Below are 26,764 nucleotides of genomic sequence, written 5' to 3'. Positions count from 1 at the left end.
GCCCACACCTGCAGCACAAGTACAGATAATTTAGATACCAGCTGCAATTATTTAAAACGCATCAAAGTCAAAAATCACGGCTTTAATGCAGAAGCAAGTGCTTTAACAAATAAATATATAGAGCAAATTAAAACGGAGTTGTACCCCAAAAAAACAGAAGGCTAGCACCTTCTAGGATTAATATATGACAACAAATGTTTTTAGAGCTCCTTATTGCTAGCCAGTAGATTTCTATTAACAACGGCTATACTTCAAGCTTACTGGGGAGTAAGAGGGCCTTGATGTTTCAGTAAGAAATCTTACTTGCAAAGGGCTCTTAGGATGTCCTACAGGCTGCAGACTCACAGCTTCTGGACCCATTTCTGGTACTGGGTCATCCTTGGGTATCAAGGTTGGAATAAAGTGTCATCACAAACAAAATCTCTTAACAAAACCCTTCACTCAAACAAAGTACAGCTGATTCATGAGAAAAGGTCTCTGGTGAGAGGCTAAATATGTCTTATTACTGACACTGTTGTCAAAGTTCAACTATTAGTTTTGTAGGCAAGGTGTGGGCCTAGATTCTTTTGTGGGAACAGTCTGGAAGGTGGCTTGGAATCCAGAAAAGATTTTACCCATAGTCTGGCGTCTTTTCTACCAGCATTGGGCCGAGTACCCTATCTGTTTCCACACAACAAAGAACAATCCCCTTATTAAGAGGGAGGTCAACTCTCTGGTGGCCATGGCCGCATGCTGAAGCCAACCCTCCATCCTGGTGCCAGCTGTACCGCGAAGTATGATGTGTCTCATAACTTACTTATAGAATATGTGCCCATGCGTGTCAGTGTGTGGCGAGATGTTTTTACCAATGTGACTAAAAACTATATTTATATAAATTTCCCATCAGCTCTTTTTGTTCCCTCAAACTAGCCAATGCAAATATTAGCTGTTGAAAACCCCCAAACCATCCCTCTCTGCTCCCCATATCAGTAACTTATGGGATGCCCTTGGAAGAGAACTTCCAGCGGAAAATGTAAATAGAATAGATATCTGCCCACATGGACAAACCCACATGGTACCCACAAGACTACTACATGAACTCCTAGTAGGATTTAGGTGGCAGAGCGAGATTCTGATCATACTTTTTGTTGCAACACAGGTATTAAAGTGCATGTGCTAGACATTACATAGAGACTATACCTGGCTTGGATTCGATGTTCTGGTTTTCCAAGTTAATCTTCAGACCAAAGTATCGAGCACTTCCATACAGCAATAAGCAATAGCCAGCAAGTTCCAGGAGAGCATTTAAAACAGACTGCAGGGTTGATGTCCATGCTGCAGAGAAGGGATAAGGCACAAACAAGACGGTTCATATTTGTAACTGTTTATATCATCATTCCATTAACTAGACAATAAAAATCCAAAATACAATTTGCAATCCTGCGTTTTTTCTAACTAAGACCCCAAGCGAAGATGGCGGCCAGGAAGTGTCGGGTCAGGAAAAGACAGGGTTTGAATCCAGCCAGCCCCAGAGGATTCACATTTCAACTCCCCACACAGCATAATAATGACAAGGTTTAAAAAATTCCTAAAATCAATTTTAAATGGTATAATCTACATAAAATACCAATTCTGTGCAAAAACGCAATTTCAATTTGGAGGACAGGAGCAGAGAAGCGGACAACAAACAGATGAACAACAAAGCTGAAGTAATATGTACAGATAGGTCCATACAGAGATATGGGTTGGCTATAAAAAGACATCGTGGAAATTAAATCAGACGGACACAGTTACTTACAGCTTGAGGTTTTCTTCTTGCTGCGACCCAACCAGAACCCCACATGCTCATCGTCCAGAAGTGAGAAGCACAGTACAATGGTCAGCAAGTTAAAGAAGTTGTAGTTCCCCGTTAGGAGGATCAAGAACTGAAGCAAAACCTATAAAACAAAAGATAAAAATCATAACTTTACACTTTAATCAATTGACTGCACTAGACAAATATCTGATGAAGGAGAAAGGTCTTAGGTGCCTTCTTAAAAGCTCCCATGACAATCAAACATGCTGCACACACTAAACATGCTTTCTATGCAGATAATAACAGCTGAACGGCAATCTCCTTATACCTCCAACCCAAAACTATCCCTCAACTGTGAAATCAAATTTGTCTGATGCGCAGGCTAGGACACAAAACTCCAATTTCATATTCCACTACAAGCAGAAGATCCACATGGATGGACCGACTAAGAACACCAGCCCCTCCCGCTGGATAAAAAGCAATGCAAAGCAGCTCATAAGTCACCAAACTATCAAGTAATGAATCAATCACATCATTTAACTATGCCTACAGAACTATGCCTACTGTACTATGCTTTAACATGTATCCCATTGTGCTCAGCACAAAGTCCATATGTATCACTAAAACAAATCTATGTTCTAGGTTTACTGTACTGTTGACCAGTTCAAAGGGCTACATTTGGAACACACTAACAGAATAGGATTGATTCACAACCATTAGCCATTCCGGAAAACATTAAAGACCTGGCTCTTACTGAACACACAACTATTATAAATGTTTACATAATTGCTAAGTATCAGCTTGTGAGACCAGGTCTATTCCTGCACCGTTCAACATACTTTGTTGCTTTGCAGAGACGCAGTACCATATTATGAGGATATCCCTAAACTTCCTTTATCCAATGCATCCCATACAGAACTACAACATATGCCCTAATCAACCATGAATCCTAAAAGGATGATGAGGAATTTCAGAGTATGACGATCTATATGAATGCTACAAAACAATAGAGTATAGAGTCAGTGAAACATTATCAGGACTATGTTTGGCCACTGTGCCATGTCACACCTGTCAATCCTGAGCACACTATCAGGGGTGGTAAAAACCAGATCTTCTCAGCAAAGGTGGAAAAGAGCATTGGGTGTCATCACAAGCAGGAACGAAGGAAAATAGAAATAAGGCACTGAGAACAAAGTGAAAATGACTGCAGTGGTCAAAGGTTTACACTATGGACAACCTTCTCAGACTACAGTTTTCTCCGAAATATTTTGAGTCTAGATTTCAATAGTTCTGACAAATTCCGTTTTTAAAACATGAAAATAGTGTAGGCAAAAAGTCTGTCTGCATCTCAGTAAGAAATTGCAAAACCATGACTATCACCAAACATAGGTCGTCGTAATATAATCAATACATGTACAGACAAGTCTAAGCCACGGGAGAGAGCTTGAACTGCCAACATGAATGTTGTTTGAGTGTAATATGCCTTCGTGTGTTGATCGGCAACAAGTACATGGACTAGGGCATTATTTAGATTAATAAGATTGTCCCCATATCTAACCCATCCAAATCAATGTGGAGATCAAAGAATCACACCTGGGAATAAAAGGAGAAGATCCTCAGGCGGCGAACAGGAACAAAGAACAGAAGAGGGATGGCAATTTCGATCACATAGGTGGCAACAACTGAGAACTTCTGGAACCAAACAGGGAACTGATGAGCGTACCAGGCAGCCGGTGTTGGGATACACTGTGTTTCGTAGTGGTAGGTCAGCGCTGGAAGAGGAGATAAAGATTAGTAAGATGGAGAGGAATGTTTCAGGATACATTGATCTTGTTTCATAGTGATGGCTCAGGGACAGTCTGTCCAAGATCACTGTCGACAGGGTTTGGTAATGAACAGTCAACACCGAATAAGAAAAAAGAACAAACAAGGCAAACAGAAATACGGTATGTGGAAAATCAGACAGATGAACTCACCCCCCCCCCCACCCCTCCACCACACACGCAAAAATTCTCTATTATGCTTATCTGCCACATCCACCTGCAACCAAAACTCAGGATTTCCCCCCCACCCTATCGTCCCCACACTTTTTTCATCTCCCCTCCCAGAGCACAACCAGGAACTCCTCACCTGTCAGTCCCCACCAAGTGGGGCAGCGACTTGTTAGTTTCACTACCCCAGAGGCGAACATGAGTCGAAAGAGAAGCCAGCGTGAGAGCCAAAATGTTATGTTGTCGTGTGGCCTGGATTGGGTGGTGCGCCACTTCAGCAGGTGGAACGGGGCGATGAGGATTGCAAGGAAGCCAGTCTCGAGTAGCAGGCTGTCCCTAGAGGTCCAGAGCAGTAAAAGAGAACACTGTAAGTTGGCCCGAGGCATTCCTCACTTAGCACCCTATAATACACTTTGGGAGAAATACTATAAAAACTACAAGTGTATCTCAGAGAGCAATGTCAGTTCACCAAGGGAAAAAGGAATACAGTACATCAATCTTGTCAAGACCACTACTGCCCTGTCCTAATAAGGTGCATAAAAGAAAGTAAAGTTCTCCACAACCCCAAGAATTCTAAGGAAATAACTCAGCCACAAAGCAAAAACTACCCTTTTATTATATCAGAATTGCAGGTCTCCTCATAAAATGAAGATACTAAGAAATGCCTTTGAAGCCATCCACAGACAGACAACCTGCCTCTATTCCCATAAGTAAAAGTAACGACATGCATGGATAATAAGCAGCCGCTGCTTCCATCGCAGACATAAATGACTTGTCAAATCTTGAGCAGACAATAGCAAGCTATCATATTTTGAATTATTTGCTTAGGTACCCACTCATATAAATGCCACTCATATAAATGCCGACCATTATTTTATGGCCTACAGCCCCATGATGTTATTTCTAATCCACAACCCCCAATTACACATCTGCATTTAACCTCATTCTAGTATGTAATTGGAGTTCTGATAGTGAGCTTTCTGCTCATACATATGCAAAAGGTGTAGTGTTTTAACATAGCATTAATGGAACTGTATGTGTACTGCCTTAAGTGTCAAGGGAGATCCACCAGGAGCCGTCAGGACTGACCGAGCTATACATTTAGCACATCCTCTGCTTCCATCAGAATGTGTCTCCATTGACTAATACTAAGAAGACTTTCCACCCTAGCTTTCCCACTGACACAAAAGCTACGACAATATGGAGAACATGAGCTTTCATTCACTCACTTGAAAATCATAAACAAGCAGCTCAAAACAAATATGAAATGAACTGGCATTACATTTTTTTTCTTCACAAATATAAGAAGCAGGCGAGAGTGGTACGAACCTACACTGTGGCAAAGTGGAGCCATCAACACATACAAACATCGCAGAAATGTCTGGGAAACCTGTTAAATACTCAGCAATGCAAGGTGAGTGGTGACAGGTAAAGTTAAAGAGGTGAATCATTCATCACTAGGAACCCCGTGGAAAACCTAGAAATCATATTTGGATAATAAGGGGCACGCAAACCACTCTTAACATCTGGGAAAGAAGGTCATACGTAAAATGGGAAAGCTGCAGCTTACCACTGGAAATACAGGAACACCTGTCCAACCTGCAAAGAAAGACAGAGAATGAACATGGACGTGGATCATTATTTAGCTCCCAAACCTGTAAACACATACTGAAAGGAGGCCAAAAAACCCAAAACTAGCTACTCCAGGGAAAATGTATCAGTCTCTCCGGACAGTCCAGATGATTGTTTATTTTTAAACAGATGTCCTGGTTTTTGGGAGAAATGTCAGGTCATCATGCAAGCAGAGTTAAAAGGTACGCTCTCCTTTCCATAAGAGCCACTAAAGTCTGAAATAATGTAAGTAATGTGTCTGTTTCTGCCAGGCAACTCAGGAGGGCATGCTCCCAGCTGTGAGAGACAAAGTGGAGAGGGTGGGCAGAGGGGTGCAGGGTGAAGACCCTGTTATTTCTAATGTGCATATATCTATGCCCTTGTAAGTGTGTCTCTCCATCATCTCTTTCCTTTCTCACTTTTCTTTCTTAGTCACCTAGGGGCACACCCCCAGGCCACCAGTAACGCCACACACGGGGCACACGAATGTAATATGCACGCTCTCATAAAAAGCTGTATGTAACCCTACCGTCATAACTGTTTGAAGGCTATTTTATCTCCCCCTAGGGGACCAAGACTGCACCCCTGTATACTGTACCTTGTAAATACCTCAATAAAAGTATTTGAAATAAAAAAAATGTACATGACCCCAACACCCCACGACTCTTGGAGCACCAGGTCAGGATTAAAAACCACCAACTATAGTTCTGTACATCAGAACAGCATGGAGCCCTGAAGGCCAGGAGTAAATGGCATGGCCAGTCTTTAACAAAGGTCCTTAGACTTAAATAGTGCCTTTGTTGGAACTCACAAGTGAGGTGTATTGACACCGCAGGTCAGGACTCTGGTGCACTAAGAGTCGAGCATGGTTCTAATACAGGAATATTGGGGTGCAGTGTGTGAAGGGAAAACACTGGCAAAAAAAGTTATGTTGATTTTCTAGAGGAAGGGCAATTGCAAGTAACACATGACTTGCACTGGATGGGGTGAATGACAGTAACATTACTGGACTGATGCAGATTCTACAGCAGTAAAGGAGGCAAGGAACTGCACCAAATTCCACGGGGTGGTGCGGGGCAAGTGGGACAGTACAATATTAGCAGAGAGTAAATTCAAGCTTGAGGTTTGAACCTACCGAGACAGGAAGAGGAAGCTACCATTCTGGAATGGGGTGTACCAGCAGAGCTGAATGTGGGGCCTACCACTGGAACCATCATGTGACAGTATTTTAATGGCCTGACAGGGCGGGTAGGCCTGGATACTACCATAATTGGGGCTATGGTAAAGAAGGAACAGGGGTATTCAGAGGATGAAGAAAGGTGGTGGAACCTTTAATCTGTCCTTTGGTACTTATCTTGCAGACTTCTACATTTTGAGTACAACACACCTGGTACAGGGATAAATACAGCACCCACAGCAACAGAAACACCAAGCTGTCCCTTAGAGGCTCCAGCAGCATGGCACCCATTGACAACAGCACTCCTAGAAGGCAGATAAGCTCCATGCCCTGTTCCGTGTCCAATCCCAAGCTTGGGCCTAGCAGCAGCAGAGTTGGAGTATCCTTCATCTGTTCCATGATGCTCTTGCCTGTGTACTTCAGCATCTTCTTGGCTGGCAGGATGCCTTCTCTGCCATAAAGTCCTAAAAAGGGGAAGCAAGACAGTTTAGAGCCAATTCACATAATGCCTGATAATGCAAATGATTGACACTTGTAGTTTGCCTGGAGCACATAGCACAGGGAGAGAAAATCGGGCCAGCGTGGTCTTTTAGTGTTTGACTTTGTAAAGTGTTGTTTTGTTTAAACCTGCTTTGAGTAAAATGTTACTCGTTTAAGCTACTGGACCATCCATAACAACCCAACCCCAAAAAAAGAAAAAAAAAAAACAGCTTCGCTCAAAGGCAAAAATACTTTTGGGCTCATAAATCACACATTGCTATAGTAGTTCCAGAATACCATTATTCACAGTGCAGTTAGGCAAGGGCTGAAGTGGCTAAGACATTGTCTCATGCTGTGGTGGGCAGAAGAAAGCTGAGTGATGCACGAAGCAGACCAACTGATTGAGGGATTGCTGAAAACCCCTTTAAGTACATATATTGTAGATAATACATAGGACTGTAGTAACATGATATGGTCCTGGCTAATGCCAGGTCTAAAATAATTACCTGGAAAGTTACATATGCATTAGAGTAATAAATACATTTTGTGTGCTTTCACATTGACACCAGAGTGATTAGGACCATGAAGAATAACCATTTGACAGCAAGCCTCACATGAAAGGTGTTTTCCAATCAGGAACTGCAGTGGTTGCCCTTTTGGGAGTTTCCCTGGGCCTACCGTTCTGAACTTCTACCTATAGTGCATGATTGTAGATCCAAGAGAGAACTTTTCTAACACCTGGAAACTGACCGTGCACATAAAAACGAAAATATCAGACATTACACATTTTTTGTTTTAATATCTTGGCCATACTGCTCCAATATATAATCTGAATATTGAAATGGGATATACAAATACATGTTGAAATAAAATTGGACGAGTCATGTTAGAAGGATATGTGGGCGACCCCGCTGTTGTATAAGCATTTAGGGTACACTGTTGCTTTTGGATTACTAGCCGTTCCTCCCTGTGCTTCACGTTTCCTGCATACAAGGACAACTCAGAGTCTGAACTCTCCATCACCCTTCTCGGAGAAACAGAATTGTACGAATTTAAGAGCACCATTGGTTTCAGGCATGTGCAACATCAGCCAGGCCTGCCCACCAGAATTAAAGTAGTATTTGTGGTCAAGATAACTAACTACTATTAGCACGATGAACAGGAATTGGTAAATGCACAACGGTTCTCCTGTGTGATTAATAAGCAGCTGTTTTGAGCAGGCCACACCAAAAAACAAAGCTAGCAGAGTTGGCTACGGGTACTCGTTTCAGTATCAGAGCAGCATAAAACCTGAATGGAAAATGCATACTAGAGCAAATTCTACATTGAATTACAAAAATAACCAGTAGATGGCAATATTGTCCAGTTCTTCCAATATCTCTTGGGGGGATGAGAGATTTTCACACGGCTCGTGCAGGCCCACTAATATAACTGCCCAAAACAAAGTCATAGAAAATAGTGTTCAAGAACTTAAGTCCACATGAAATGTAGAGCAAGATCAAAGGACTACTTCTCAGTGACGTCACAATGAAAAGATAAGTAATGTAGCTCATCTGTTTTAATGTTCGCCAAAGAAAGTAAACAAAAACAAAAGTTCCACACAACAGCAGATAGAGACCGTAATTTGGCTACGTGAACTGATAAAAGCCAATTTAGGTCGAGCATGGGCAGCGCATGCGCTGCTGCGAGGCAGACAGTATTGGAGTATGGCTTTGAAGCCCCACCCACTCTCCGTCCATATTTGTAATTAGTTTGTTAGAGTAGTGAAGGCATAATTGAACCAACTGACAGTTCTGAATGGGTTTCAGCTGTGGTTATTGCAAAACAAAAACAATGGAGGTTTATGCATTAGGGCTGATTTGAAATCTTCAAACAAGGGAATGGTAATTCGTTACCTGGGATACAAGCAGGGCTTTAAGTGGGGAAAAAAACGGGGGGTGCTCTAAAAGGGGCGTGGCAAATTTCATAAAGGGGCGTGGCCTATACGAGTAGGGGCGTGGTGTAAATAAAGATAACTAGCATTGTGTGCTTAAGAAAATCATGACGTTGCATCCAGTCACAGAATCACCCAAAGTAGCGTTTTTTTCCATAGATCACAACTGTAAAACACCTTATTACACTACAATGGATTAGTTGGGGAAACTAATGTGCAACTAGAGATGGGGTCAGCAGAACGTACTTAGGGCTCAGAGAGGTATAGCTTGGTTCCTATGACAATTGAGCGTGGTACCCACAACTGGGCGTAGCCGCTGCATTTGGAGAGTCAGCTGCAACAACCAACAAGGTGATGGGAATAATTCTAACATGAATTGCTGTCAAGTTTCTCACTCATGAATCCACTGCAAGCCTGTGTCATCCCTCAATCTCTGCACAAATGCACAGGATGGACAGGACCAACAGGTGCACAGGATGGAAAGTGCCAACAGGCCCAGAAATCAGGTGAGAAAGAGAATCCCTCTGTCTTTAGAGAACCAGGGAATGGGAGCAGAAGAGCAATGGAGAACTGGAGCCCACCTCTTTTGCACAGCTCTGTTTCAAGAGACAGCATCCCCTGTCTTGGTGTTACAAGGGGAGGAAACCTGACTGACTGTAGGAATGAGGGCATGTGCTGTACAGATAATACTGGGCATATAACAAGGAATAGATTCCTTATGAAACAAGCCGTACTGGTTTCAGCAGTGAGTGGTACAACAGTGACCTGGGGGCGTGCCAGGAATCTGAATGAAGGCCCCGGCGCACTGCTGCAATAACACTTGTAGGACCCCCCGCCCCCAAACAAAGTAGGCAAGAAGCTGCACTACAAATGGGGCATGGCAGGAGAGGTGCTAACGGTGACCCAAGAAATAGAGAGGGCGACAATGAGCAACTGCGAGGGCTGCCAACCAGATGTGAACTGAATTATAAACTGGAACGCAAAGGCAGCTATTGGGCTAAAGTCCAGGAGTCTTGAATATGAATCTCCCTCCAGTGGTGTAACAATGACCCCCCCGCAGCCCCCACGATGCGGGGCTCCCCAAGCTCCTGAGTGTGGTCAGAGGGGGGCCCCCTCCAGATAGTTTGCAGGGGGGGGGCACAAGTTTCATTACACCACTGACAAGTAAGTAGCAACAGGGTGACCTGTAAAGAGAAGGCAGGCCCGCCGGTAGCGTGTGTGACCATAATCCCCCCGTGGAAACTCCGGTTACCTTAGGATGTGAAGGGAGCTCTGCGGTCCGCGCTGATCTCCGGTTAAGCCACTTTCGCCGGTGGGACGCGCCTCGGCCTCCAGTTCAGGCAACTCCTTTCCTCAATGATGAGCTCGAGCGAACCCCGGTTGCTAGAGGACACCTCGCGCCTCTCCAGACGCAACGTAGCTCCGCCTGACAAACCTCCGCGTTGCTGGGGGAAATCCTCGTTGCTGTGACCAATCCGAGCGAGGCTTGGAAATGACAATCCCAGGCCGGTGGTGGTGAATACTGGCAGGGTGTTTTCAAGGCTCCTTCTCAGAGAGGCAAACCCGGCTTCGGGCACACAACACAGCTCGAGGGGTAGCGGTGGAGTCAATGCACACACAGCGCTCGGGGGCTAAGCAGGTGCTCCAAAGTTACTCAGCGGTGCGTTAATCCGCACCCACAGAGCGCAAGGGACTCGATCCTGGGGCAGATCACGTTTGAGGCAGAGCAGGCCTCATGACCTTACGCCCCAGCTGTGTGCCGATGAGCACACAGAGGCAGATTTCACAGGGGGGCAGCTTCACGAAGGCACAGCGCAGAGACCCACACAGCCGCTGGAAGGGTGGGTGCTGGAGAACTTTTGTATCCCCGAGTTCCTACCTCTTCTTAGGCCCTTGGAGACAGGCAGGCTTCAGAGGGGCAAAGCACATAGCACAGCTCCTCTTCAAGTTAGGGGGACACAGCTGACAGTCCCTTCCTCAGCAATCACAGCAACTGTAGGTAAACATGTCACACAGCATTCCCCATGTTATCCTATGAGCAAGATAGTCTTTCAATAGTGAAAAACGAAATTGGCAGTATTTCACCATCAAGACATGTTACCCACACTAATAACACCAAACAAAAACCGGGACGTCTGCTCACCATACCTTTGAGGCCCGAAAATAGAGCCCCCTAGAGCCCCCTTTCGAGCCCCCCCCCCCCCCTTAAAGCCCTGGATACAAGAGTTATTGGCAGCTGTTAATGGAGAAAAATACTTCTCTAATGTCTATCTCAAAATCAGCATATCATTGGCTGAAGAGTCCATAGAACTTTCATCAGACCATTTGGGGCTTTTCTGTATTAGAGGTTGCCATTTGGTCTGGCCTCTATTACAGTTGTCTTTCAAAAATATATGGATGTTCTTGTCGAAGTATTGGAATGTGTTCAAGCTATCCAAGACAACATTTTAATATTTGCAAAAACAATGAATGAACATAAGTTGCTGGACAAAGTTTCAAAAATACTAAGTAAAATGCTGACAGTAGGAATAGATAAATGCAATTTTTTAGTACAGGAAATTCATTATTTGGGGTACAAAATTCCTAAGGAAGGTATCAAACCCTAAACAGATGTAGTGGATGCCATTGTAAAATCAAGCAAACCATATGACAAAATCTACCTGAAATATTATTTAGGATTAGGAGTGTACGTACTATGCTAGGTTTGTTCAGGGTATGGTATTTTTACTGAACTACTGTGTAAATTGCTCAAGAAGAGAGAACAATTTGTTTGGACAGTATTACAAGGCTTTTGAGAAGGTTAAACCTCTTATAGTTAAAGCTGCCCTCTAACCATCTGTTTGATCCTTCTGCCAATTATTACGTCACAGTGGATGTAGTTAATTAGGATTGGGTGCAATTTTTAGCAAAATTGTAGTTGGCACAGAAAACACAGTGTGCTTTAGATCTAGAGCTTTTTGAGGAGCTGAATTGCAGTAAAATACAATTGAAAGGGAAGCTCTGGCTTGTGTATGGGCAGTAGAAAAATTAAAGAACTTTGTGGGGCAGGGAATTTGTTCTTCTGACAGATCATAAATATTTAGTGTATATGATGGGCAGACAGAAATCTAACAATGCCTTATCAAGACTAGCGATATTGATATCTAGACTACAGTTGCAGCTTTTATTTTGAAAGCCATGTGAGGAAAAGTGATATCCATTACACAAGTTAAAATTGATGACCTGCTAATGCATATGTGGAGATGATGGATTTTTTATGCAGTTACCATGATGTTTTATATTGTATTTATTATGTTTAATGTTCTTTTATGGCTGTTTTAAACAAACCGAATAAAGTTTTATGAACAGACTACAGGAGTTTAACTTTGCAATTAAACACATAGCTGGTAGGAAACATCTGACAGAAGATTGTTTGTGTACATTATCCCAAAAGGATGTGGGGTACAAGAAGAACTGGATTAGCATGAAATATTGGTTGCTGCTGTTGATGCATTGACATGTGTGATGGGGGTACATAGGAATCAGAATGGCTTAAATGGAGTGCAGAGGATAGACAATTTTCACTTATTAAGCAGTATGTGGAAATGGAATAACCACCATGCAGAAATTTATGTACGAAATTGCAAATCTTTGCTCAAGTTGCTGAAGAATGGAGGGTGGAAAATGGAATTCTTTTGAGACCGGATTGGTTTATTCCTTCGGAAGGTATTGATAAGATTGCCTCTTTATTGTTCCTTGGTAATGAATATTTGTCCTCACAGGTTGACGATATTTGTTCCTACTGCTAAGTATGTCATCTGATTTATGATATTTCATATCTGTTCAAGTTATGGTTGTATTTTCAATGCATCTGCTGACATTTTGATTGTATGCCATTGACGGAAAATTCAATAAATAAAATTATTTAAAAAAAATTTAACAAAAACAAAAACAACAAGCATTTGCAATGCAATAGGTCTTGCAGCATTAAAGTTTGAGTTACTGGCATTGTCTCTGACAATGCTTTGCATAACTTTTTTTTTTTTAATTTACAATTAGTGGGGCCCTCTGTAATGTAGGCCTCAACTGCACATCAGGAGTGCATGGGCCCTGGGCCCTATGCATTTAATCAGCATTGCAGCCTTCCGATTTCAGTGCAAATTCGAGTATATGAGCCGTGCAGTGCTCTAGGTCTGTGAGGGTGTCTGTTAGCAACAGCTAACCACTCATAAACAATGTTTATATACCAATTGTAAATTAACAAAAAAGTTATGCAAAGCATTGTCAGAGACAATGCCAGTAACTCAAAATTTAATGCTGCGAGACCTATTGCATTGCAAATGCTTGTTTTAAATTACGATGAGTGTGTTTGTTGCTGTGGACTGGTACAGTACAGGGTGATAGAAATGACCTGTAGTGGTGCTGTCTTATGTGGGGCAGTGGTACAGGGTAATTATGCAGCCTGTTTCAACTTCTATCGGCTACACGAATGCTGACTGTTATAGTATTATACTAATAGTATTAGTGAGGATCAGGAAGAGGGAGTATGAATTCACATTACTATATCATACCAACGCTAGACACATGTCATCCTTTCATAACTTATCTGGATATAGGGAGTTAATAGCATGTTTGTTAACATGAAGAGAGTGTGCTGGCTGGGCTGTTGCATTTGTGGACTGTTCGTTGTACTTGAAGGAGCGATTCATGTTCCAGGTTCTAGCTCTAGTTTATGGGATCGTGTAGTTATATTGGAAACAGCAGTGTGTTCACCTCTCTTCTGCTCTGTAAGAACTCCTGGATTCTTTGAATCCCGGCTGGTAGTTAGTGCCAGCGTTTGGCGGCTTGTACTGAGAAAGCGGTGCCTCCTTTGGATTTATTATAATAAAGTGGCCTGATGATCTGCGGTGCAACAAACACACAAAAGGTGATGGAAGGATGCTTGCAGTAAGTCTAATCATTGGCAGTCACCAAGGATGTGCCCATATGTGGGTGCCTTGCTTACTGTGCCTCTGGAACCAAGCTACCCAGACTGAAGAGACCCAATCAGGGTAAAATAGGTCTTGGGTTGCGGTTCTGAGAGGACCTGGCCCGGCAGTTCAGTCTGGACTGTTCCTATTGGAATAGGATCAAGACTGATTTGCATATGTCTGGGTCCAAACTGAGATGGCATAGTGGTCAAAAGAACAATGGGGTGGAATGCTACCCTGAGCAATTGCCAATGGTTAGACTTATTGCAAGCATCCTCCCATCGCCTTTTGTGTGTCTGAACAGTGATGCAAGTCTGGAGCACATTGTCCTATTTTACTTGTATTTCTCGAATCTAAACTTGTAGGGATAGTTGTGGCTTTCCTCAGAAGGCTCTGTGGATGAAGCAAAGTGCCTTGAATATTGCTCATCTAGCTATAGGTAGCCAGTAGAGTGCTTACAGGACTGGGGTCATGCGTTTTGTGGGTTGAATTGTAGATAGAGCCTTGCAGAACCTTGGTATTAATTGTAGTTGTCATATGATGGAGGTTAGGTGCCAAGGTATAGGATTTTGATATCGTGGAGCTTGGAGATCAAGAGTGCGAGTATAGATTAGAACTTTTGCTGGTATCGAAGGTATGGGAAGATGCATTGCAGTGTTTTCAGTGTGCAGAAGGTGCTCTTTGTGGTCTCAATGATAGGTCGGAATCCATAGTTACCACCAGGTTTCTGACTCCTCATGATGTAGTTGAAGAGCAATGAGTTCCTTGGGTCAAATGGTGGTAGGCAGGTGCTGGAACTGGTGCATTGTAGAAAGACTCAGATCGGATGGAGCAACACCTTGCCATGGCACTTGAACCAATGTAGTGCTTGAATTGCTCTCAGTCTGTGATATAACACAAAAACTAGTTACCTCTTGTCCTGACTGGTCACAGACTAGTGTGGGTTTTAACAAAGTACTCGATGCATCATGCACCCCCTTCTCTAGCATCAACCGAGGGAGATTAACTGTCTCAGTGTTGTCAGCGGGAATACTTGTATTTGAAGGCACAGTAATAGATGACACTATTGTTCGAAGTAATTGGGGGCACCAGGGACATTGACTCCATACTGCTAGCTGGTGCATTACCTCTGTGAGGATGTCTTTTCTCTTCGTACTGCAATCAGGCAGTAGCCCACATAGTACATACTTGGTTGACGGGTGAAGAAGTGAGATTGGGGGTGCAGGTGATGGTACGCTGATTACGCAGCGTGCCTTTTAGCTTTTTGATTGAGCGACGTGGTACCCGTAAATGGAGCACCTGCTCCCCTTAATTGCATCAGTCGCACACTCCTCTCCCAGGGCTGTTTTTTATCCTCCTCACTGGCCCAGGAACTCAATTTATTTTAGCTCGGGCATGGAATGTAGAGGACATAGGAAAGGGGGGGGGGGGGGGGAGGCCTAAACAGGGACCCTCAACTGGGAGGGACAGGCTCACTGTGTCGGCTCCTAAATACAGAAGGTCTCCCTTACCTTAGCGAGGCGCCTGGTGGCTCACCACCCCACTTCGGCCATGTTGCAATCCCTGCCAGCTCTGCTGGTGTTGATGACTTCAAGCCGGCCGTTACTTAGTGGTGAAAACCTGAGCAAGCTTGGTGCAGGGCAAATTTAAAGCAGCAGCATCCTAAATGCCCCCGGAAGCCCGCCGCGGCCGCCCCGGAAGTCAGGCACGGTCGCCTGTGACGGGGGCGGGGCCACGTCCAGACCGGAAGAGGAGGCAGGCGGAGTCGATGCGCCTCGCGGCCCGGGGCTCCTGTGAGCGGTGTAGAGCCCCGGGCCGCGCCAGCAGGAGGTTGGGCGCCGCGTGCTGAGAGCAGAGTCCCCGACATTGGCCAGGTAAGTTCCAAAAGGCTGGGGGGGCTTGGTGCACTCGTGTGTGTATGTATGTGTGCGACGATGACGGCGGGGGAGGGGGGCCTCGGTGCACTTGTGTGTGTGTGTGTGTGTGTGCGCGCGTATGTATGTGTGGGGGGGGGGGGGGTGTCTCTGTATGTATGTATGTGCGTGCGTGGGCGCTTGTGTGTGTGTCTGTGTGTATGCGCATGCGTGTGTGGTGCTTGAGCTTCCCAGGAGACAGCGCCTGGCCACAGCGCGCGTTCCAGTTTCAACTCGCCTCCAAGGCGATGCGAGCGGCCGGCACTGTCTCCTGGGAAGCACAGTCGGCAACAATAGATCTCTAGCGAGACACAGCGCTGATGCGCTGTGTTTTCGCTACGAGACCTAAAAATCTATTAGATTGGCACACCAGGGACACCTTGGTGTTACTTCCACAAAGAGAACACTCCGACAACATTATTGGTGGCCAGGTTTGTGGATGCATGTGCTATATGTGTAGGTTCTGATAAACATTGGAAGGTGACCTGTAAACCATCTAATCAGTCTGAAGCTCCCAGTCTACCCTGGAAAAGTGAATATATCATACATTTGTTAGCAATCCAATTACATAGGAAGTAATAAAACCTCTTATTGTTGAAAGTTTTTCCAAAACTCTTAACGTCAGACAATGGAGTACAGTTTGCATATAATACAATGACAACGTTTTTGAAGTCATGTGGTATTGCTAGAGGTCACCCCTCTATTGTCCAAAAGCTAATGGTCAAGTGGAAAGAGCCAATAGATTTTTGAAAGAAGGTATTTAATCAGCATTGGCAAATAACAGTCTGGTGGAAAGAAAATTCTAAAACAAATTTTGGAATTACCACAACACTCCACACACTGCTACGGGAATTTCGCCTCATTATTTTATGAGAGAGGAATTTGCATACCATTGTTTCTCCTGGGATGAGTAATTTAGGTATGTTTGTATCCAAGACACAAATAAGAATGTGGGAAAACCATACAAAAAAACAGAAATAATCTACGAGAAAAAAAAGGATCATGTTTAAAGACTACTTTGATAAAGTAAATAAAACAAAACCCAAAGAGATAAGCATTTGTGACTTGGTATTAATAACCAAACCCTACATTGCTCGCATAGGTGAACCTAAATTTATGGATCATGCACAATAGTAAAATTGACTGGTAGTGCAGTCCTTGTGTATAAAAGAGGATGGTGGAATAAAAGTGCTATTGTTGTTCTTAAACCCGGACAAGAAGATATGGCAGAAGCGTGAGAGCTCAGATGCAAAGACAAAAGGAATGTATTTTGATGATAAAATATTGTATGCAACAAATATGCATAATGATCTGAAACAGAATTTAACTAGCATAGGACATGCTATGGTAGACAGCTGAGACAAGAGTTTGAATGTTCACAAATAACGGTAAATTAACAGTACGATGGTGTTAGCAATACAATCCTGTTGTTCATCCCTAACGAAAGGGAACAAATTCAGGAGAACGCATGTTTGCCATCTCAGAAATTGATTGATGAACGATATTGTTAATAATGTACAACATGATTATACGGTTATTGAATAAAGACAAGTGCACGAGGAAGCATGTTCATTAGCACCTGCAGATAATTATATGCAACTATTAGAGCAATGTGAAACAGAGAGAAATAAAGATCCAAAAAAAAAAAAAAGAAAGGTGGTTTCCATATACTGATCTTTTTTGATTTTGCATTATTTTCTTCTACTGTATCATTGAAAATGTATATAGGTATAATTTAGTTGCAGTTAAATTTTTTTTTTTAAAAAGGACAACATATTTTATCTGCGTATACTATGGTTAAGACAAATGGTTGGAAATTTGCATAGGGTTAATAAAGAATCTTGGGGAGGGAATAGGATGATGCGGCTGTGGCCAAGTCTAAGTTGGCGTCTATTCCTCCATGACTGTGTAAGTTGTGTGCAGCGCTCTTTACTAGTGGATTTCTGTCATCTTCTTATGGTGAAGAAACCTCTGCATTTTACTAGGATGTGCGCAGTAGCATTTTTATAACCTGTTTTTCATTTTGGACTCCTGTGAGCAATCTGGCATCAGAAGACCACATTTATAGGTCGAGCCTAGCAGTGTGCATGCGATGCTCTGCGAGGCATGGTGTATTCAGTACATGGACTTCAAGCCGGCCCATCATTTGTCAATAGTTGTTCCGGGTGCCTTTCTAAATTCTTTACTTTTGAATGGTAAATCATTCCTTTTTGTCCCTTCTTTTGATCGGTCACTCCCCCCTATAACGAATGGCCCTGTTTAGGGCTCATTTTGCTTCCGTCTATTTCAGTTAGTTTTGAGCACTATTTTTTCCGATTACCTGCCTTGTGTTCTGGAAATATTGCAAACGCAAGCAGCTGGCCAGTGTTACTGCTTTCCCTTCCCACCCACAGTTTCTCTGTGTGTTCTCCCCTCCGTACTTTAGCTTCCACTTATAATCTACAGAGTCTGGGTCACTGACGATCGAGTTGAGCAGTCACGAAGTTAGAATGTTAGAAATTACTTTACTCGCAAGCTCCCTTTAACCCAAGCTATCATTTTTTAGCATTAATTATGTTTCACTCGCTCGGAACTCTGTTTCTGTAAATAGAGCTGTAAATCTTGTTCTTTATCTAGTCACAAATGTAGCAACTGTGTGGCTGTTCCCAGTAGAAATTCCCTTTTTAGTCCTCTACACAGTGCTGCAGCTGTTTCTTTAGTCCGGTCAGTAATTCATCCATTTTAAGTACTCTAGACAGTGCTGCAGCTGAGTCTGTTCCCAGTGGTAATTCCTCTAGGCAGTGCTGCTAGGCTGCTATGTTGGTCCCATCTGTATTCCATATTGTAAATCCTCTAGACAGTGTGTCTAGACAGCTGTGTCTCTGTTCCCCCTTAATTCCTCTTGGATAGTGCTCTAGACAGTGCTGCAGCTGCTTCTCTGGTCCCAGTGCCAATTCCTAATTCATAGTCTTCTAGAGAGATGCAGCTCCATCTCCGGTCCAGTCATTAATTCCTTATTCTTAGTCCTCCAGACTGTGCTGAAGGTGCTTCTCTCATCTCAGTGGCAATTCTGAATTCATAGTCTTCTAGAGAGAGATGCAGCTATATCTTCGTTCCAGTCATTAATTCCTCATTCCAAGTCCTCTAGACAGTGCTGATGGTGTTTCTCTGGTCTAAGTGGCAGTTCCTCATTCTTAGTCCTCTTGACAGTGGTGCTAGCTGCTTTCCTGGTCCTGTCAGCATCTCCCACATTGTAAATCTTGTAAGCGGTGTTACAGCTGTGCCTCTGGTCACAATAGTAATTCCTCATTCTTAGTTCTCTGGGCAGTGCTGCTAGATGCTTGTCTGGTGTTATTGGTAATTCCTCATTCTAAGTCCTCTAGGCAGTGCCGTAGCTGCATCTTTGGTCCTGTCAGTAATGTCTTATTCCAAGTCCTCTGGACAGTGCTGCTACCTGCTTCTCTGATCCAGTTGATAATTCCTCATTCTATGTCCTCTACACAGTGCTGCAGCTGATTCTCTGGTCCCAATTCTTCATTCCAAGTCCTTTAGGCAGTGCTGTAGCCGTGTCTCTGTTCATACATCCACTACACTCCAAACCAAAACACATAGATAAAAGACATTTTCATTTTCAATGCCAATTAGCTTCAACTCCGACAAATGCAAAACCTATTGCATTGCAAATGCTTGTTCCTAATATTTGCAATGGACATCCAGAATGGGTAGGGCACCACCTGCAGTCGGAGTGTTTGCTAAGTTAGGCGAAGGTTGTGACATTAACATTTAAAAAAATCCATGCCTTTCCTCAAGCTCATCATTGCACTTAAAAGAACATTGTGTCAAGCAGATTTAAAAGGTGATACATATATTTACTGAAGCATCTATATTAATTTCAGCCCTAAAAGAACACAATGCAAACAGTTGGCATTTAGTGTACTAAGGAAATACTGCTTTTTGTACGATCACTTCAAACTTTTGGACTAATGCTGCTGGCTTTTCAACTCTGAAAGTGGATAGAGTCCTGCCAAACAGACCTCGGTGTCAATGCTCTGGCACTTAAAGGTATAGGTCTAATTGGCTCATCCACAATTAGCAAAAGTTAACTTAGTTATAAGTCCTTTAGTATATGATATCAGAGGCACCCTGGGTCTGTAAATTAAAGTGTCCCTCTTGGGGAGCTGCACTCACTGAGCCACCACAAGTGCGACAAAGCAAAGCGTGATTCCCAGCCCACCACTGCCAGGTGGCAGAGCACTGCTAGCTCGATTTCACCATTTGAACCAATGGCAAAGCCAAGGCATCCCTTTTTAATATTTACAGGTCACCCCTAGGCAGGCCTACTAAACCCGAAAGGCAGGGTGCATTATTATAAAAAGATGAACATGTGTTTTATGAACTTTCCATGTCTGGACAGTAAAAACTCTGTATTGTTTTTACTGTGGAAAGGCTAGTAGCCCCATTGGTGTGGGGTGTTGCATGCTGAAAACGAAGCATTGCTAATTTCCAAATGGGAATAATAAATATGGTACTTCAGGGACTGATCTAGGTAATCAGTTTAAATATGTTTTTACATACTATAAATGTAGTTGTGTTTTAGGTTTTGGCTGCCTGAAGTATGTTGTACTAATCTTTGTTTTGCATTAGTCCGGCCGTTTAAAAAAATTATGTATTACATAACTGATTTTAGAGGATTATGAATTGTAGGATTTTATTCAATTCTAACAAACTTCTGACTGACTGGTACTTACTTGATATCACACAAATCGTTACATTAAATTTACTCGAGCAGCAAGTTGGATTAATGCATCTTCTGCACAAATGGCTATTTTAAGAAGTTATTTTGATGCCCAAAGATTCACATAGCAGTGTTCTGCTGCATACAAGCGGCAGTCCCAGAGACAGCCTCCTGCGCTCCTGAAGTGAGGAAAGGAAAGGACCAGTCAGAGAGGTGACCTTCTCCTGACAGGATTGCCAGTTTTGGGTATGAAACCAAAAAGGCAGGCTTCAAAAGTGAAGCCGCCTTTTAAGGGCAACTGGTAGTCACAAGAGGGGCTTCTCTTGTTTTTGAAGACAAGCTGGCATCTTGGAAAGACAGGGAGAAGCGGTGATCAGAGATCGAGTAACCCCCAGGTAGCCACACCTCTGAGTTGAGCTAAGGAGCTCCATATACAAAGAGAACTGTTCATTCATGTTGATAGAGGTTAGAATAGTGCTTTCTGGATTAGCTGGAAATCGCCATCAAGAGCGGAAACCTAGTAGCCCATTGGCTAGTTAGTCATCGTATCCCCCCATGGATCTGAGTGAGCATAGAAGTGGCACCCACAACACCGATCACATCTGGGCTGGAGAGAGGAGCGAAGGATTGCCCTGATGCTTCCTGGGCCCAACAAATATAGGGTGCACCAAAAGCTGGACTGCAGCTTGTGTTAGCAAATAATGTGGTATCCTGCTGGAGTAAATGTCACCTTAAGCCCCAGACAGAAATGGAGCCCCCCCCACCCCCTCCTCCTCCCAAAGGGTCTTAGAAGCTGAGAAGCCTTCTCCTTTCACAACCCAGCACCAAGAATATAATTGCCAATAAACTCAGAAGTGCAGCCTGGGAGACCACGTCCAGACCCTCAAAGGTTTCAACAGTCGGCTGGACCAGGGAGAGTCGGAATGCAATTTGGTCTCACATCACGGAAGTTACTGCAAGTTAAAGGAAATCGCTGGTTTTGCTGAAACCAGAAAGCAGTAGACCAGAGGAAACTGATTTTGTGCTGGACTTCACCTACACTTTCTGGGACATCAACATCTGATGGCAAAGTCACCCCTCTGTATCTGGACCAAGGGTGGCCACAGGAAGACCCCGAACACCGGCTCAGCATCCTTGAGCTATATGCTTATAGTCAAAATTATCGTTTGTTTACACGGCGATGCACTTACTGCACAACTGCGACATTAGAAGCACTTATGCATTACCTAGTGAACAACACGAGAGAGATGCTAATGGATGAGTGAGTAAATTATGACGTGTAGCACAAGTTACTAGATAACCTTCTCTATGCACAGTAAAATGCAGGAATCCTGTGGAATGTTACCGGATAGTCAAAAGAATGACCATCCCAGTAACCAAAGTACATGCTCACTGGCACAGTAGGCCTGATTAGCATGCTTACTAAATTAGACAAATGTGTATTACAAATGTTTTCATAACTGGATTTATACACGGTTCTCCGCTAATAACACCAATAATCCCCCACTCAGTGACTCATGTTATGCCTCGGTTGCAAACATAACTCAGAATTGTGTGCATAAAATGACTGTATTGCCACACTGAGAAAAAATAATTAAAGGGAACACTGCATGGTAACCCTAGCGTTTGGCCTTCTGGCAAGTGGAGTTTGACGCCTACCCACTGCCAGCTAAGCAGTTCAGGAGTGTGGGCATTAAAATAGGGCCTCTGGAGCTGGGAGAACTTTCCATGCTCCGAAGCCATTTTATTTTTTTCCTTTGATATGACGATCAGCGTGTGTGGAGTACTGATGTAATTTCAAAGAATGTGAAATGTGCGGATTGGTCGATTCCATTTTCACTGCGTTCGCGCTCAAGGATGAGATATGCCCCCTAGAAAGCATCAACCTCAGAGCACTGAAGCACATGGTAGAGGTACCTTTTACTCAGTTATGGGTTGTGGCCTATTGGGCATGGGTCGCTCCCCATTATTTAGTATTCTTTTGGATGTTTTCTGGCCGCCCCGCCCATCATCGGGAGAGGGGCTGATCATCATGGGGAGAGGGGCTGATCAGCCCCAATGGGGTAAGAAAAACACTAAACATCTGGGATGATTATTTTAGATGTCAGGGAGCGACCCTTGGGCAAGCGCCGCTACTCAGCTTGGAGTCAGTAATTCGCTATTCTGATGTTAAAATTATTAACAATTACTTTTTCGGAGCTTATTTCATTAAGTCATTGGTGAATGAAGTAGTTTTTATTAACCATTTACTTACCCTACCCAACCAGTATCCTGTGATTGACTAGTGGATGGGATGCAATAATTTTTTTATTTTTACTCAGTGCATACTCTCTTTGTATTGAACACCCGATGCCCTCGCAGGTCACTATGGGAATAATATGTGGTATGTTTTGTGTGGATCCCACATGGTTTACTCACCCAAAAGTACCTGTAAAAGTGATTCATTGACAAAAACATACATTCCACACATTTGTGTGGGTATGTTTTTGGATGTCTGAGACGGCATAAATTTCCTCCCACCCAGCGCCCGAGGTCTCTCGATAAAAATGCTACCTCACTTTGGTGAGTGGGCCAAGTGCCGGTAACTGGGAAGGGCCAAAACGTATTGGGGGAAGACATCAAAATGATCTATTACAAGAGGACCTGGTTTTGCAACCAACGGTGTGTGTGTGTGTGTGTGGGGAGGGGGGAGGGGGAGGACCTACGTTTTTGGTCTCAGGCTCGGCAGCTATCTAGGTAAACCTATCAAACCCAGACATTTCTGAAAATCAGACACCCAGGGAAAGTCCAGGGTGGTGTGGCTTGAGTGGCTCCCCCAATGTTTTCTTACCCAGAATACCCTGCCAAGATATAACCGAGTAAAAACACAATTTTTTTTGTGTATTTCTGTGACCTAAACTACAGATATACATATGTGCAGGGATCCATATATCCATATAAATGCTACCCCACTTGTGTGCCTGAGCCTAGTGACAGCTGAAGGGATTGATCACACCAGGGTTAACAGTAGTCCTTGCAGCGGACCCTCGTTTGATCCATCAGAGCCCAACACACACAGAGCCCAACACACACACACACACACAGAGCCCAACACACACACACACACACACAGAGCCCAACACACACACACACAGAGCCCAACACACACACACACACACACACAGAGCCCAACACACACACACACACACACAGAGCCCAACACACACACACACACACAGAGCCCAACACACACACAGAGCCCAACACACACACAGAGCCCACACACACACAGAGCCCAACACACACACAGAGCCCAACACACACACAGAGCCCAACACACACACAGAGCCCAACACACACACAGAGCCCAACACACACACAGAGCCCAACACACACACACAGAGCCCAACACACACACACACAGAGCCCAACACACACACACACAGAGCCCAACACACACACACACAGAGCCCAACACACACACACACAGAGCCCAACACACACACACACACAGAGCCCAACACACACACACACACACAGAGAGCCCAACACACACACACACACACACAGAGAGCCCAACACACACACACACACACAGAGCCCAACACACACACACACAGAGAGCCCAACACACACACACACAGAGAGCCCAACACACACACACACACACACAGAGAGAGCCCAACACACACACACACACACACAGAGAGCCCAACACACACACACACACAGAGAGCCCAACACACACACACACACAGAGAGCCCAACACACACACACACAGAGAGCCCAACACACACACACACAGAGAGCCCAGCACACACACACACACAGAGCCCAACACACACACACACACACACACACAGAGCCCAACACACACACACAGAGCCCAACACACACACACACACAGAGCCCAACACACACACACACACACACAGAGAGCCCAACACACACACACACAGAGAGCCCAACACACACACACACAGAGAGCCCAACACACACACACACAGAGAGCCCAACACACACACAGAGAGCCCAACACACACACACACAGAGAGCCCAACACACACACACACACACACACACACAGAGAGCCCAACACACACATACACAGAGAGCCCAACACACACACACACACACAGAGAGCCCAACACACACACACACACAGAGCCCAACACACACACAGCCCAACACACACACAGCCCAACACACACACACACACAGAGCCCAACACACACACACAGAGAGCCCAACACACACACACAGAGAGCCCAACACACACACACAGAGAGCCCAACACACACACACACACAGAGCCCAACACACACACAGAGAGCCCAACACACACACACACACACACACACACACACAGAGCCCAACACACACACAGAGAGCCCAACACACACACACACAGAGCCCAACACACACACACAGAGAGCCCAACACACACACACAGAGAGCCCAACACACACACAGAGGGGAGGGGGGGGGGGGGGGGGGGAGGACCTACGTTTTTGGTCTCAGGCTCGGCAGCTATCTAGGTAAACCTATCAAACCCAGACATTTCTGAAAATCAGACACCCAGGGAAAGTCCAGGGTGGTGTGGCTTGAGTGGCTCCCCCAATGTTTTCTTACCCAGAATACCCTGCCAAGATATAACCGAGTAAAAACACCATTTTTTTTGTGTATTTCTGTGACCTAAACTACAGATATACATATGTGCAGGGATCCATATATCCATATAAATGCTACCCCACTTGTGTGCCTGAGCCTAGTGACAGCTGAAGGGATTGATCACACCAGGGTTAACAGTAGTCCTTGCAGCGGACCCTCGTTTGATCCATCAGAGCCCAACACACACACAGAGGCCAACACACACACACACACAGAGCCCAACACACACACACACACAGAGCCCAACACACACACACACACAGAGAGCCCAACACACACACAGAGAGCCCAACACACACACAGAGAGCCCAACACACACACAGAGAGCCCAACACACACACAGAGAGCCCAACACACACACAGAGAGCCCAACACACACACACACACACACAGAGTGCCCAACACACACACACAGAGAGCCCAACACACACACAGAGAGCCCAACACACACACACACACACAGAGCCCAACACACACACACACAGAGAGCCCAACACACACACACACAGAGAGCCCAACACACACACACACAGAGAGCCCAACACACACACACACACAGAGAGCCCAACACACACACACACAGAGAGCCCAACACACACACACACAGAGAGCCCAACACACACACAGAGAGCCCAACACACACACAGAGAGCCCAACACACACACACAGAGAGCCCAACACACACACACAGAGAGCCCAACACACACACACAGAGAGCCCAACACACACACAGAGAGCCCAACACACACACAGAGAGCCCAACACACACACAGAGAGCCCAACACACACACAGAGAGCCCAACACACACACAGAGAGCCCAACACACACACAGAGAGCCCAACACACACACAGAGAGCCCAACACACACACACACACACAGAGAGCCCAACACACACACACACACACAGAGAGCCCAACACACACACACACACACAGAGAGCCCAACACACACACACACACAGAGAGCCCAACACACACACACACACAGAGAGCCCAACACACACACACACACAGAGAGCCCAACACACACACACACAGAGAGCCCAACACACACACAGAGGGGAGGGGGGGGGGGGAGGGAGGACCTACGTTTTTGGTCTCAGGCTCGGCAGCTATCTAGGTAAACCTATCAAACCCAGACATTTCTGAAAATCAGACACCCAGGGAAAGTCCAGGGTGGTGTGGCTTGAGTGGCTCCACCAATGTTTTCTTACCCAGAATACCCTGCCAAGATATAACCGAGTAAAAACACAATTTTTTTTTGTGTATTTCTGTGACCTAAACTACAGATATACATATGTGCAGGGATCCATATATCCATATAAATGCTACCCCACTTGTGTGCCTGAGCCTAGTGACCACTGAAGGGATTGATCACACCAGGGTTAACAGTAGTCCTTGCAGCGGACCCTCGTTTGATCCATCAGAGGCCAACACACACAGAGCCCAACACACACACACAGAGCCCAACACACACACAGAGCCCAACACACACACACACACACACAGAGCCCAACACACACACACACACACAGAGCCCAACACACACACACACACACACACAGAGAGC

At 44.6% G+C, this 26,764-nt stretch overlaps 1 protein-coding gene across 1 annotated transcript in view; it reads right to left on the bottom strand.

Moving 5' to 3' along the window:
• LMF2 (lipase maturation factor 2) overlaps nucleotides 1-26,764 on the bottom strand; it is a 152,965-nt gene that overhangs the window by 75,672 nt on the left and 50,529 nt on the right. The window contains exons 2-7 of the mRNA XM_086918831.1: nucleotides 6,764-7,017; nucleotides 5,336-5,364; nucleotides 3,905-4,101; nucleotides 3,368-3,546; nucleotides 1,778-1,916; nucleotides 1,180-1,314 (exon numbers count right to left, since the gene is read on the bottom strand). Of these exons, the coding sequence (XP_086774957.1) occupies nucleotides 1,180-1,314; nucleotides 1,778-1,916; nucleotides 3,368-3,546; nucleotides 3,905-4,101; nucleotides 5,336-5,364; nucleotides 6,764-7,017 (933 nt within the window). The remainder of the gene's footprint in view (nucleotides 1-1,179; nucleotides 1,315-1,777; nucleotides 1,917-3,367; nucleotides 3,547-3,904; nucleotides 4,102-5,335; nucleotides 5,365-6,763; nucleotides 7,018-26,764) is intronic.

The sequence above is a fragment of the Lissotriton vulgaris genome, chromosome 1_1, assembly GCF_964263255.1.
Source record: "Lissotriton vulgaris chromosome 1_1, aLisVul1.2, whole genome shotgun sequence".
NCBI classification, from domain to species: domain Eukaryota; kingdom Metazoa; phylum Chordata; class Amphibia; order Caudata; family Salamandridae; genus Lissotriton; species Lissotriton vulgaris.
Note: the sequence above shows the minus strand (reverse complement) of the source record. Positions and strands in the feature narration are given on the sequence as shown.